The sequence below is a fragment of the Gymnoscopelus microlampas genome (genome assembly GCF_963454915.1).
Source record: "Gymnoscopelus microlampas genome assembly, chromosome: 16".
NCBI lineage: Eukaryota > Metazoa > Chordata > Actinopteri > Myctophiformes > Myctophidae > Gymnoscopelus > Gymnoscopelus microlampas.
The window spans coordinates 50,570,631-50,586,898 of NC_139953.1; the positions used below are offsets into that span (position 1 = coordinate 50,570,631).

Below are 16,268 nucleotides of genomic sequence, written 5' to 3' on the forward strand. Positions count from 1 at the left end.
CAATCAAATGTCTATATCCAGAGAGCAGGTGCGTCAAAGATGACAGGTTTTAGAACGTGTTATTGACATCGTTAAAGTCATTGGAAAACGTGGGCTCAGTTACAGGGGAGACAAATTAGAGGCTGCATTCAGTTTGGATAACGAAGCTGCTGACCATGGAACTTTTTTAGAACTCGTTCTCTTGTTGAGCAAATATGATGTATGCTTGCAGACACATGTCAGTTCATGTATTGAGAAAAGCAAGAGGCTGCACGACTCCGGTGCAAAGGGCAGAGGTTCACTGGTCACTCTCCTCTCTAAGACGACCATAAACACGGTCATAGAGGCTATAGGACGTCTCATTAAAGAGGATATTGCTGCTGAGGTTAAAAAGGCTGGGATGTATTCCATTCAAATTGATACCTCACAAGACATTCAAGCCAAAGACCAGTGTTCAGTGATAATGCGTTATGTGACTGAAAAAAAAAATACAGGAGCGAATGATAGCACATGTCAATAGCGAGGTGAACACTGGCCAGGGCTTGGTTGATTTGGTGAAACTCGTGTTAGAGAAAATGGATATTAATGTGGCTGACTGTGTTGGTAATGCCACAGACGGAGCGGCTAACATGCAAGGGGAATACAGGGGCTTCTCAGCACTCTTGTCATCTGATGCACCGCAGGTACACGTCTGGTGTTATAGCCATGTACTGAATTTAGTGCTAATGGACACTACTAGTTCCGTTCTTGAGAGTGCATCCCTCTTTTCTTTGTTAAACGACATTGCTGTTTTCCTGCGAGATTCATACCTAAGAATGAATGTATGGGAAGATGTGAGCAAAGACGCACGGCACAGGCGCCTGTCACCAATAGGTGAAACGCGATGGTGGGCTAAAGATGCTGCGCTTACAAAGGTGTTTGGGAAGTTTGGGGATCCAGCTGGATGTCTTTACATTGATCTGATAGTGACACTCAGGGCCCTGAGTAATAAAGCTAATATGAAGCCGCCGGTGCGTGCGAAGGCCAGCGGGTATGCAGATGCGCTGCTGAAATACCAAACTATCCTCACTGCCCAGACGTTTCTGCGCGTCTTCCAAACAACAACTCCACTATCCAAGTACTTGCAAACGAGTGGAATGGATTTGCTCACTGCCCATCGCTTTGTGACAAGCACACAAGAGAGTGTGAAACAATACGCAAGGGACTTTGCAGGGGTAAAGAGTGCCGCAGACAACTTTGTGACGTGGGCAAACGCTCAGTTAAATGAGTGTGATTGTGAGGACGCAGAGGTGGAAGACGCACTGCCGAGCAAAAGACCAAAAACGAAAAAAAAGATGCCAGGTGAATTATGTGGTGATACACACATTGCAGATGCCTATCAGAAGTATGAGATTACAGTACACAATGTCATTTTGGATACCGTCAATGAAAGTCTTTCCCGGCGTTTTGCTAAAAACAGAGAATTGTACACAGATTTTGCCCTGCTTGACCCCCAGAAATTCGATGACATGAAATGTAACGGTGTGCCTGCTGGCGCACTGAAAACGCTGAGCGCAAACCTGATAAGGCACAACAATAAAGCCACTCCCGAGGCCTTGCAGGCTGAACTACTCAGCCTGGCTACCCACTGGGGCACGTTGAGCGAGTCTGTGCGTAAAGAGTATCTGGTCCAGATGTGTATTGAGGATGAAGATGATGAGCAGCAGAGCACATACGAAGAATGGGATGTTGTGAACAAAACCTGCAAATCCTGTAAAAAGTGTCCCGCCTGTTGCTATTTCTTCCTACAGCGCTATAACCTGCTCACTGGTTCATACCACCTAATTGGACTTGGGTACAAGTTCCTTTTAACACTGTCAGTGACTCAAGTTGCATGTGAGCGAAGCTTTTCAACATTGAAATTCATAAAAAAACGTCTGAAGAGCACAGCATCACAGGAGCACCTCGAGGACTTTATGTTGATGGCAATTGAGAAAGAGACGCTCGTGTCTTTGGACAAGGACTGTATTATCGACCTGGTCGCTGAGAAAAGCGCACTGATGCGGCAGCTTCTCATTCAATAAGGTAGGACATATGTTGTATGTTTGTATATGTTGCGTTTGGAGTTTGGTCTGTAACTGGTCTGTTCATGCCATACTGTTGTGTTTTGTTGTTGCATAGTAGGCTAATAATTAATATAGAATCAGTCAAATCGATTGCTTATCATTGACATGCAGGCTCTCTCTGTTCTGCTGTCCATGGTGCTGAAAACAAAATTGTGCATGTCAAAGAAAAGTAAAGTTGATTTGATTAGCACATCACATTGTGTAGTTCAGTTTGGGTTCTTAGCCTGATTAGTTTTAGTGGTTATATTACTGTAGCCTACAATTAAATACTGTACAAATACTGTACACTGTACAGTCGGAGAGAGAGAGAGAGAGAGAGCGACAGAGCGCTGTTTTATACGCACCGTTGCACCCCCCCCCCCCCCCCCCGACAGAATCGTCCGCAAATTAAATCATTTATAGGCTAATAGCTGCTTGCAATGATATAGGTTCAAATCTTGTGAGTCTTTTAATAAATGCCTAATTTGAAACAGTATGCCCTATGTTGTTATTTAACATTTCTAACGCTATTGTATATTTGTCTCATTCTCTTGCATTGTTTTATGGTGTGCTGCCTACGTTGGAAATAGAGGGGCTGTTGTCTCAAGCCATTTGCGCACATTGACATGTTAAACTGCAAAACATACATACACAATACATATCTGGTGTATGGCTGAACTTCTGAAGGCAGTGTTGCATTTAATTTCCTTTTGATTATCCAATGTATAGGCTACTACATAGGTTTAAAGGTCTCATGTAGTCGCTCTGTGGAGTGTGAAGCTGTATATTAAGTGTAACAAATAACTGCAGAAACAGAATATTGAATTTATTTTATCAACACTTCCCGTTAGTATTATGTATTTTATTTATCTTTCAGTATACATATAAAACATATAAAACATATAAAACATATAAAACACCTTCAACACTAACTACTTCTTACCAGTTGTCTGAGCTGTTCGTTCTCTTCGGTGAGGCTGCTGGTTCTCTGGACTTCAGCGTCGAAACTTAACAGAGCAGGCTGGGGTGATTCAGTTAAGATTAATATTATACACTTAAAACTATTAAAAATATAAACTTAAACTATTAATAATATAAACTTAAACTGTTAATAATATAAACTTAAACTATTAATAATATAAACTTAAACTGTTAACACATTGGGTGCCAAAACCGTGATTTACCGTGTTATCAAAGAGTAGCGCTTAAAAAAAAAACGTGTTTTCAATCTTTTGTTTTTTTGTTTTTTTTTCCACAAAGGGGGGGGGGGGCTAGCGCAGCTTTGGAACCACCCACAGTGCCTCTGAGAAGGAAGGGACAGATGGTTCACCGAGCCAAAAAAAAATGGCTCCCGTCCGCTCCCATTCTATCTCCTTGATTAAAACCTCCCCACCTCCTTCACTTTTTACAGTGGGGGGAAAAAATAGTTATTTTATGACTGAGGTTTGGATCTGGTGACATTCCTCATGACTCTGAGGTAGACAAAACGTCACTCATTATTTCCACTTACACCTAAATAAATAAAAGACTTAAACCAGGGGTCGTTTTCAGCTCAAGGACCCCCTAGCTGACAGAGATAAAGCAGGGACCCCCATACATTGCATACGAAACGTATTCATATATTTCATAGATATCTTCATTGACTATGATCAGTGCTGTGTACATTAATACGTTTTGTTCATTTCAGACATTTAAACACTTAAACATTCAATACTTGGTACTTGATTTGCTTCTTTTACCCTCGACAGCAAACCTCTTTGCCGGAAATAGCAGATCTACAAGCTCACAAGGCCTCGCAGCGCGAGGCCTTGTGAGCTTGTAGATCTGCTATTTCCGGCTAATGTTCATCAGAACAGAGATGCTAGGGTTCAAGTGGTTAATGTAAAAAAAAACTAATCCTATCACAAAGATTTGGCGGACCCCCTGTAGTAACTCTGAGGACCCCCTAGGGGTCCCGGAGCCCCTGTTAAAGACCCCTGGCTTAAACTGTCCGTGTTGATCTCTTCTAAATAATAAGTACGTTGGACCCATTGTGGGTGAGAGGATATTAGGGGTGTAACGATACGTTTTAACAACCATTCTATACGTATCACGATACTTGGTAGTCGATACGATACATGAACGATACAGGATACTTTAGAACGATACGATAATGAACGATACAGGATACTTTAGAACGATACGATACATGAACGATACAGGATACTTTAGAACGATACGATAATACATGAAGATACAGGACAGGTTCATTTAGAACCATACGATACGATTCAATGATTTAAAATCGATATAGTAACTATTTATTTACCCAGAAATTCTGTGTGAAAAATAAATACGTGGATACTGGATATAAACCCCTCTTTCTCTTTTGTCTTCTTAAAAGTATTAGTATTGATAAAATTGATTATTTGCATTGCAAAACGATTCGATTCGATACAAAGTCAAACGATAGGATATGTAGCTGTTTGCATATCGATATAGTAGATCGTTGAAGATTCAAAACGATTTTTCGATGCGGTTTCTATATCGTTACACCTCTAGAGGATACGCATGCACTGACAGGAGCACGGACAGGTGCATTGTGGGTAAAAGGATATGCATGCACTGGAAGAGCACGGACAGGAAGTTGTGCAGCGACACCAGGAAGGTGTCGGCCCACTGGCGGGAGAAGTAGGGCGAGAAGGCGGGGTGTTGCTCGGGGGCGGGGATGAAGGGCAGAGCGAACCAATCGCGCCACTCCGCCTGACCGTGAAACTCCACCCCCTGTTTCTGGAAGAACTCCTGGGTCTTGTCCAGACAACCTCTCTGCGCAGACAGACAGACAGACAGACAGACAGACAGACAGGCAGACAGGCAGACAGACAGACAGACAGACAGACAGACAGACAGACAGACAGGCAGACAGACAGACAGACAGACAGACAGACAGACAGACAGACAGACAGACAGACAGACAGGCTTGTGAGTCAGTAGGATACAACAGCAATGACAACAACAAAAAATACCAGATCTACAATTGCATAGTGTGGCACCGAGTGCTGGCCATTCAAGCAAGCCGCAAGTGGAGCCTGCAGAACCACCACGGCCCAAGACACCATCACACCAGAATGAAATGTTTGGATCGGGGGGGGGGGGGGAGGAGTCTGGTGCAACGCTCAGGTCCTGGACCTGGTGAGACGAAGGAGGAGCCCGGCCAGGAGGCCATCCACAGAGCCTCTCCTCTCCCCCGGTCCCGGCAGAGTAGTTCTGGAGAAGTGGACTGAGAGGCCCTGTCTTTCCCTCAGAGGACTACATAGTATGTATATACCTGTATAGTATTAACTACATAGTATCTATATACCTGTATAGTATTAACTACATAGTATGTATATACCTGTATAGTATTAACTACATAGTATCTATATACCTGTATAGTATTAACTACATAGTATCTATATACCTGTATAGTATTAACTACATAGTATCTATATACCTGTATAGTATTAACTAATCTAGTGGCATCGGCCCAAGGAACCATCACGCCAGAAGGAAATGTTTGGATCGGGGCGGTGCATCTGATCTGGCGCAGCGCTCAGGTCCTGGACCTGGTGAGACGAAGGAGGAGCCCGGCCAGGAGACAACCCACAGTGCCTAGTCCCTCCACGTGCCAGAGCCTCCCCGAGTCCCGGCAGAGTACTTCCGGAGAAGCGGACTGAGTGGCCCTGTCTTTCCCTATAGGACTGACCGTGGGTGCTACTGGGACGTAAGTCGGGGCTTGATCAACCCTGGCTGGGTCACCTGGGCGAGGGTGTATGTTGCGAGACCCGAAACACCCTATGACCCCAGGCTACAACACTGATGATGCGTCCCAGTTGCATCCATGTGATGTATTTTCTTTATTAGTTATTCTATTTATAGTGGCTCATAGGAATTTATAGACTACGTGACAACCAGGAATAGTTTGGTGACCACAGGAGAGACTGTTGACAGCCGGAATGTAGACGGCATCCCGGGAGCAGTATGGGTTAGCGCCCCATGCTGTGTCTTCCGTGAGGAAGAAGCCCAACAAACCCGCGGTGAGGCCTTTAGGAGGGCCATTCCATTCCAGCGTACCGCAAGCGGAGCTAATACCATTAGACGGCCCAATCTAGTGGCATCGGCCCAAGGAACCATCACGCCAGAAGGAAATGTTTGGATCGGGGCGGTGCATCTGATCTGGCGCAGCGCTCAGGTCCTGGACCTGGTGAGACGAAGGAGGAGCCCGGCCAGGAGACAACCCACAGTGCCTAGTCCCTCCACGTGCCAGAGCCTCCCCGAGTCCCGGCAGAGTACTTCCGGAGAAGCGGACTGAGTGGCCCTGTCTTTCCCTATAGGACTGACCGTGGGTGCTACTGGGACGTAAGTCGGGGCTTGATCAACCCTGGCTGGGTCACCTGGGCGAGGGTGTATGTTGCGAGACCCGAAACACCCTATGACCCCAGGCTACAACACTGATGATGCGTCCCAGTTGCATCCATGTGATGTATTTTCTTTATTTACTACATAGTATGTATATACCTGTATAGTATTAACTACATAGTATGTATATACCTGTATAGTATTAACTACATAGTATGTATATACCTGTATAGTATTAACTACATAGTATGTATATACCTGTATAGTATTAACTACATAGTATCTATATACCTGTATAGTATTAACTACATAGTATGTATATACCTGTATAGTATTAACTACATAGTATGTATATACCTGTATAGTATTAACTACATAGTATGTATATACCTGTATAGTATTAACTACATAGTATGTATATACCTGTATAGTATTAACTACATAGTATCTATATACCTGTATAGTATTAACTACATAGTATGTATATACCTGTATAGTATTAACTACATAGTATGTATATACCTGTATAGTATTAACTACATAGTATCTATATACCTGTATAGTATTAACTACATAGTATGTATATACCTGTATAGTATTAACTACATAGTATCTATATACCTGTATAGTATTAACTACATAGTATGTATATACCTGTATAGTATTAACTACATAGTATGTATATACCTGTATAGTATTAACTACATAGTATGTATATACCTGTATAGTATTAACTACATAGTATGTATATACCTGTATAGTATTAACTACATAGTATCTATATACCTGTATAGTATTAACTACATAGTATGTATATACCTGTATAGTATTAACTACATAGTATGTATATACCTGTATAGTATTAACTACATAGTATCTATATACCTGTATAGTATTAACTACATAGTATGTATATACCTGTATAGTATTAACTACATAGTATCTATATACCTGTATAGTATTAACTACATAGTATGTATATACCTGTATAGTATTAACTACATAGTATCTATATACCTGTATAGTATTAACTACATAGTATCGGTATAAGCTGGTTCGTAGTTTGTTGACGGTGTTTCGGTAAACGTCCTCCAGGCGGCTGAACAAACGGCGGTCCAGATACGACCAGTATTCACGCAGGCCTGCGAGGTCAAAGGTCGCCACCAGGTTGAGCAGCTGGTCCACCATCTTGTCCACCTGGACAGACAGACAGACAGACAGACAGACACACAGACAGAGAGAGTAATTAACATTAAAGTGTAATTAACATTAAAGTGTAATTAAATAACATTAAAGGTTAATTAACATTAAAGTGTAATTAACATTAAAGTGTAATTAAATGACATTAAAGTGTAATTAACATTAAAGTGTAATTAAATGACATTAAAGTGTAATTAACATTAAAGTGTAATTAAATGACATTAAAGTGTAATTAAATGACATTAAAGTGTAATTAACATTAAAGAGTAATTAACATTAAAGTGTAATTAACATTAAAGTGAAATTAACATTAAAGTGTAATTAAAGGACATTAAAGTGTAATTAACATTAAAGAGTAATTAACATTAAAGTGTAATTAACATGAAACTCACCCTGAATCCCTTGTCTTTGTCTACTTTGATCTCAGAGTCCAGATGTCTCAGAGTTGAGGTGAATCCTCTGTAGAGCAAGTATTCACGAACATTCTCATCTGTCCTTTCTACTGAAGAGCCCATGATACCTGAAATATATGATATAATATACATAAATATATAATACAACATACTGAAGAGCCTATGATACCTGAAATATATGATATAATACATAAATATACATAACTATATAATACAACATACTGAAGAGCCCATGATACCTGAAATATACATAAATATACATAAATATATAATACAACATACTGAAGAGCCCATGATACCTGAAATATATTATATAATATACATAATAACTATATAATACAACATACTGAAGAGCCCATGATACCTGAAATATACATAAATATACATAAATATATAATACAACATACTGAAGAGCCCATGATACCTGAAATATACATAAATATACATAAATATATAATACAACATACTGAAGAGCCCATGATACCTGAAATATACATAAATATACATAAATATATAATACAACATACTGAAGAGCCCATGATACCTGAAATATACATAAATATATAATACAACATACTGAAGAGCCCATGATACCTGAAATATATGATATAATATATATAAATATATAATACAACATACTGAAGAGCCCATGATATCTGAAATATATGATATAATATATATAAATATATAATACAACCTACTGAAGAGCCCATGATACCTGAAATATATGATATAATATACATAAATATATAATACAACATACTGAAGAGCCCATGATACCTGAAATATATGATATAATATATATAAATATATAATACAACATACTGAAGAGCCCATGATATCTGGAGAGGACAGGAATAAATACATATATAATAAAATACTACAGTCACACATGTCAGTTCCTTCTCTTCTAGCAGCAGAATGACATCCAGGTCTGAACTAAAGAAAGAACCAAAGCTCTGTGCTCAGTTTTATTTTATCATGACTTTTAGATGATAAAGTTACACAAAACACATGAGAAGAGCTTCATATCAGGGTCTCATATAATAACATAATACTGAAGAACACATGTACTGTATGGAGAGGGGAGAGAGGGTCTTATTGTATGAATTAATTGTATGAATAGTTTTATGTTAAACTTCAGATTAAACAATAGTTCAGTTGAATGGTTCCTACGGTCTCATTATATTCCTGAGTCTAGTGCGACACCAAGTGGTTAAACTGGGTATTACAACAGAACCACCATACTAACGGTACTGACCACACTTTTATTTTAATGTTTTATTATTATTTCCCCCTGAACAATAATAATATCAACTATTATTATGATTCATAATTAATAATATGTTTCCATCGCCGCCTCCTGAACCATTAATCCTTAATAATAATATTTTTACATCACCATCTCACAGTAAATAACATTATTCCTTCCTTTATGGTCATTTGTTTACAAAGCTTGTGTTTTGGTCAAATATAGACATTTCCTGCATTAATGTAAATACAAAGACATCAGGCTGAATGAACTGTCTGTGGAGAAATAAATCATGTATTTCTCCACAGACATGGAGTTCATTCAGCCTGATGTATGATCAGCTTATTGGGTGTCATGTTGTCAGACACACACACACACACACACACACACACACACGGTATCAAGAAGACTCACCCCAAAACCAACTCACCCCAGAGGTAGGAAAACTCACCCCGGAAGACTCACCCCAGAGGTAGGAAAACTCACCCCCAAGATTTTCGGGGGTAGGAACACTCACCCAAGGACCTGAGAAGACTCACCCCGGAAGACTCACCCCAACTTTGTGGAAAACTCACCCCAATGGTTTTTAACTTTGAAAAATGGTTTAAAAAAAGGTAGATCTACCGGCTTGTGAGCTTTGTGTTATGGTGAACAGCAACTTGTAGCTTATGTGTAAACCTGATATTTAGAGCAGTGTTTCTACAAGTTTTGGGCTTTTCTGCTGAAATCAATATAATCTTGCCTCCTGTCTACATGGACAATGATGACAATATTTTAAACACAAAAATATCATTGAACGACATATTTTGGTAATTCTATACCTTCAAAGACAGAATTTAATCCAGTATGGATTAAACGTGTCTCATTATGAAAGCATTCTGTGAAAAAGGAAAGCTCACAAGCCGGTAGATGTGCCTTTTTTAAACATACAGACTTGGTGTAGAGGGGAAAGGTTAAACCCACCCACAAAACAAAAACTCACTGTACTTTACACCATTGAGTTTTTCTGGGGTGAGTTTTCCTACCCCCGGGGTGAGTGTTCCGGGGTGAGTTTTCTCAGGTCCTGGGGTGAGTGTTCCTACCGCCCGGGGTGAGTTTTCCTTTTTCAGTTGGGGTGAGTTCGTCTTGGGGTGAGTCTTCTTGTATTCACACACACACACACACACACACACACACACACACACACACACACACACACACACACACACACACACACACACACACACACACATCAAAGGGGTCTTGAGCCCCTGCCCATGAATGCAGCATTTAGACGTATAAGTGCAGTGGTTCTCTAAATGATGTGTTCACCTCCATGAATAAGGAATCCATGATCACATGATGTCACTACACTCTCTCTCTCTCTCTCTCTCTCTCTCTCTCTCTCTCTCTCTCTCTCTCTCTCTCTCTCTCTCTCTCTCTCTCTCTCTCTCTCTCTCTCTCTCTCTCTCTCTCTCTCTCTCTCTCTCTCTCTCTCTCTCTCTCTCTCTCTCTCTCTCTCTCTCTCTCTCTTTGTTCATAATGGCTGCAGTAATGTGATCCCTGGTCAGTATTATTATCATATTCATATTATTATCATATTATTATCATATTCATATTATTATCATATTATTATCACATTATTATCATATTCATATTATTATCATATTATTATCATATTCATATCATATCATCACTTTTATTCTAGCAGCCTGAGACCCTTCTTTCACACCTACACTTTATAAAGAACTACAATGTGTTTGTAGATCAGCTTAATGTCTGACAACTATAGTTATACACAACAATACACACAGATACACAACGACAATAACACAACACAATAATAAACGGTGTGTTAGTAGATCAGCATCTGTACAAATCAATCAAACAATGCTGATAATAATAATATTAATATCTTTTACCATAAAGAAGAAGAAAAATCTCTTCCGTGTTTTCACTGCGTCTCCAGACCACGGTCACGTGACACTACGCCGCTCACGTGACATCATGTGATGTCTTCTTCTTCTACTTCGTCTTCTTCCTCCTCCAGTGTACCGCCCCCTGCTGGCCTGGAATGTCATTATTACATTTTCAATTCAAACTTTATTTTCTAACGCTCTGTCAGACCCTGGGCTGAGTGAGCTCTGCGCTGTGAACATAAACTAAACCATATATCAATAATAATGTCCTGTATTTAAATAAAGTAATAAAGTAAAGCCTTCTATCACATAACTCCTTCATGTGGTGTGTTCGCCCACTGAGCCATAGTCGTCTATTAGGGGGGGGTCTGACCAGGTGTAGGACATGATTAATCTGGAAGGCTGCATCCAACAGCATCCAACGTCACCGTGCTGAACAGTGTTGCCATGTCCGCTAGTTCGTTGGTTCTCAAAGTGGGGTCCGGGGACCCCCTGGGGTACTTGAGGGGGTTCCAGGGGGTCCCCAGCTAAATGATGGACAGGAACCAAATGGACCCTTATGGGTCTGTGACTCTGAGAGTGTACAAATGGAACCAAATGGACCCTAACGGGTCCATTTGGTTCCATTTGTACACACTCACAAAGATTAGATTAAAATGATTTTACAATATGAATTGGGGTCCCAGAGATAGAAATGCCATTAAATGGGGGTCCGTAGCTTAATGCATGTCAAACTGGGGGTCCTTGAAATTAAAATGATTGAGAATCACTGCATAGAGCCGTAAAAATCTTCTCTTATGGGGGTCCCTGGCATATCTTTTCAAATGGGGGTCCACAGGCTAATAAGTGTCAATTTGGGGGTCCTTGACATGAAAAAGTTTGAGAACCACTGCGCTAGTTAATATGTAGGCTATGTATCCCTATAAGCCCCATCAGAAAATGTATTGTTGTGCCAGCTGGAGCCCTGTACCAGATTTGTGTTGTTAGAATGTTTAAAAAATCAAATATTCCACATTTTATTTAAAGATTTCTTTCCCAACGCATCGCATCATGAAGCGCTGTGAGCTTGTAGATTGGATTGTAGATCGGCTATCTCCAATGTATAGACTACAGTATATCATTTCAATGTATACAGTATATATATAGGTTTACAGTTCTCATATGGCTAGCTTCTTTTGGGCTTATTTTCACAGACATGGTTGCTTATTTCTCACAAAAAGAGTTTAACGTCTCGTCCAAACTTACAGATGTCTATGAGGCCGCATTGCCTTGACACTGACAGAGAACTTGAACATCGTTCTGATCTGTCTGGAAGCGAGTCCCACTATTGCACGATGGATCAGCTGAACGTAATGTGTAACGTTTACAAGGTTTAACCCCGCCAGCAAATAATAGACTAATAACACATCAAAACGATATTTTATATTAGGGTCACGGGGTGGCCATAGCTGAGTGGTTAGTGAGCCCGCCTAGGGAGCCAGAGGCCCTGGTTGCCCCAGGTTCGATTCCAGGCCATGTCAGCATATGTGTCGATGAAATGAAATGTGTCCCTGAGCAAGACTCTTAACCCCTAATTGCTCACATGTTCTCATTGGAAACATAGGAATTATCCTTATATTAAAGCCTTTTCTACTTAACATTGCTCACTTTTACCAGGTAAAAAGATTATGTTGAAAATAAATCCAGGGCATAGCTACAAGTGGAACGCTGCTATCTGATTATGGACCAGTCCAGAGCTTATTGATTACTTTTTGATTAAATTAGTTAATTTTGGATTAATATATCACTGTCCTACGTCGGAATGGAGAATGGATCTTCTGGACACAGCTTTCATAAACTAGTTTTGTCATCATATGGTAAGATGTATTATTTTAATTTTCATTATTAGTGACACTTTAGCTGAGACAGCCCGCTTGGCCGATGCTGTTGACAAAAGTTGGCCACACACATATTTTATTTGAGGTTTGCCACTGTTGTAATTGATTTTGGCATGAAGAATAACTAAGCATTTTTCGGGCTATTAGACGTCTAAAATACGCCTATAGGGCTAGGCTAAAACGGGGTTATAATTGGTCTAACAGTGAAGGTTTTTTAGCGGTCTAGGCTTAGCCTAGACGTTGATTAGCTGTTTTTAAGTGTCTATTTATAGACTGTCTATATTATAGCCGTTGAAATGACGTCTATAATATAGACGTCTATATACAGACGCTTAAAAAACAGCTAATCAACGTCTAGGCTAAGTCTAGACCGCTAAAAAACTTTCACTGTTAGACCAATTATAACCCGGTTTTAGACGGAGGTCTAATAGCCGACTATGGCTCAGTGGGATCCCTGGTAAGACAGCCTGGGGGCTGACTTGAGAATGTGCGCACCTCACGCTCAAAACACAGACAAAAAAACATGAATGAATCTGACGGCAGGTGTAGGATTTGTCTTAAATGCCGGTAAGTACAAAATATGCTCGTAAATCGCTTAGTGAATCGGGACCATTGTTTTTATTAAAGCTCCATGAAGTCCATCACAAACGGTCTTTGAAGCAAAGCGTTTATATTTATATTCAAACTGCATCATAACGTGAACAAAAACTTGACCATACGTGTTCAGGTTCAGTTGCATTACGATGCATCCTACGATGTGTTAAAGAAAATATTAAACATAGAAACATAGAAACCGTTTATTATGAAAAACATTTAACGATCGGCCATTAAGACATGAAGACAGACTGGACGCATTAAGAGCTTAGATCTTATTTGTTCTTTATTTGTGTCGAATCCCATACAGAATCCATACGGTTATTATATAGGCCAGGTGGTTCTCAAACTGGTGTTCGGGACCCAAAGGGTCCCCAGATGATTTTCTTAATAATGTGCAACATTGCTCTCTCTCTGAACAGTAAACAAACCAACATACAGTAAAACTGTACAGTAAACATACAGTATAACTGTACAGTAAACATACAGTATATCTGTATACAGTATAACTGTACAGTAAACATACAGTATATCTGTATACAGTATAACTGTACAGTAAACATACAGTATATCTGTATACAGTATAACTGTACAGTAACACATACAGTATATCTGTATACAGTATAACTGTACAGTAACACATACAGTATATCTGTATACAGTATAACTGTACAGTAACACATACAGTATAACTGTATACAGATATAGTTCAATTAGGATTATTTTGGGGTCTAGGCGGCTGAACAGAACAACAAACTGAATCTGATCAAAAGGAAAACATAGTTTTATAAAACATTAAACCTTCATATGGACACAAATGTAAACAAAACAATAATAAATACATTTCCATGAGTTTATATACAAAGCTTTACAGAATCATTGTGAAACTTTATGGGCTCCAAAAAAAGTCTCTCTCTCTCTCTCTCTCTCTCTCTCTCATTTTAAGATTTCGTGCAAATTTTTTTTTTGTGCAAATCTTTGAATACATATATATATATATATGTTTTAAAGCGAACATTTGTAACTCCGATCTGTGCTTTTGGGGGTCCCTGGAACAACATCTTTTGTGATGGAGGTCCACGGCCAAATACATATCATTTTTGGGGTCCTTCACATGGAAAAGTTGGAGCACCACTGATATTATAGCAAACATCATTTTCAAAAATAGCCAAAGAAATCTTAAAAATGACAGAGATGCGTTCCCGGGCTTAATGGGTTAAGGCCGATTCATTCTTGATCAAACCATAGTGTCTGTGGCGCGCTGTGAATAACAGATCTACAAGCCCACAACGCGCTGTGAATAACAGACCTACAAGCCCACAACACTGTGAATAACAGACCTACAAGCCCACAACGCGCTGTGAATAACAGACCTACAAGCCCACATCACTGTGAATAACAGACCTACAAGCCCACAACGCGCTGTGAATAACAGACCTACAAGCCCACAACACTGTGAATAACAGACCTACAAGCCCACAACGCGCTGTGAATAACAGACCTACAAGCCCACATCACTGTGAATAACAGACCTACAAGCCCACATCACTGTGAATAACAGACCTACAAGCCCACAACGCGCTGTGAATAACAGACCTACAAGCCCACAACACTGTGAATAACAGACCTACAAGCCCACAACGCGCTGTGAATAACAGACCTACAAGCCCACAACGCTGTGAATAACAGACCTACAAGCCCACAACGCTGTGAATAACAGACCTACAAGCCCACAACGCTGTGAATAACAGACCTACAAGCCCACAACGCGCTGTGAATAACAGACCTACAAGCCCACAACGCTGTGAATAACAGACCTACAAGCCCACAACGCTGTGAATAACAGACCTACAAGCCCACAACGCTGTGAATAACAGACCTACAAGCCCACAACGCGCTGCAGGCTTACCTTTAAAGAAAACGTAAAGAATAAAACAATGTTTTGGGTCTAACTACTACTCTAATGTTTAACTACTACTCTAATGTTTAACTACTACTCTAATGTTTAACTACTACTCTAATGTTTAACTACTACTCTAATGTTTAACTACTACTCTAATGTTTAACTACTACTCTAATGTTTAACTACTACTCTAATGTTTAACTACTACTCTAATGTTTAACTACTACTCTAATGTTTAACTACTACTCTAATGTTTAACTACTACTCTAATGTTTAACTACTACTCTAATGTTTAACTACTACTCTAATGTTTAACTACTACTCTAATGTTTAACTACTACTCTAATGTTTAACTACTACTCTAATGTTTAACTACTACTCTAATGTTTAACTACTACTCTAATGTTTAACTACTACTCTAATGTTTAACTACTACTCTAATGTTTAACTACTACTCTAATGTTTAACTACTACTCTAATGTTTAACTACTACTCTAATGTTTAACTACTACTCTAATGTTTAACTACTACTCTAATGTTTAACTACTACTCTAATGTTTAACTACTACTCTAATGTTTAACTACTACTCTAATGTTTAACTACTACTCTAATGTTTAACTACTACTCTAATGTTTAACTACTACTCTAATGTTTAACTACTACTCTAATGTTTAACTACTACTCTAATGT

The 16,268-nt window shown here is 39.5% G+C and overlaps 1 protein-coding gene across 2 annotated transcripts in view; it reads right to left on the bottom strand.

Annotated features, from left to right (window-relative positions):
• wdr91 (WD repeat domain 91) overlaps nt 1–11,348 on the bottom strand; it is a 40,653-nt gene extending 29,305 nt beyond the window's left edge. For both annotated transcript variants that reach the window (XM_084082638.1, XM_084082639.1), the window contains exons 1-5: nt 11,207–11,348; nt 8,033–8,160; nt 7,458–7,637; nt 4,661–4,868; nt 3,007–3,089 (exon numbers count right to left, since the gene is read on the bottom strand). In XM_084082638.1, the coding sequence (XP_083938764.1) occupies nt 3,007–3,089; nt 4,661–4,868; nt 7,458–7,637; nt 8,033–8,155 (594 nt within the window). In that variant the 5' untranslated portion in view covers nt 8,156–8,160; nt 11,207–11,348. The remainder of the gene's footprint in view (nt 1–3,006; nt 3,090–4,660; nt 4,869–7,457; nt 7,638–8,032; nt 8,161–11,206) is intronic.
• Nucleotides 11,349–16,268: the final 4,920 nt, after the last annotated feature.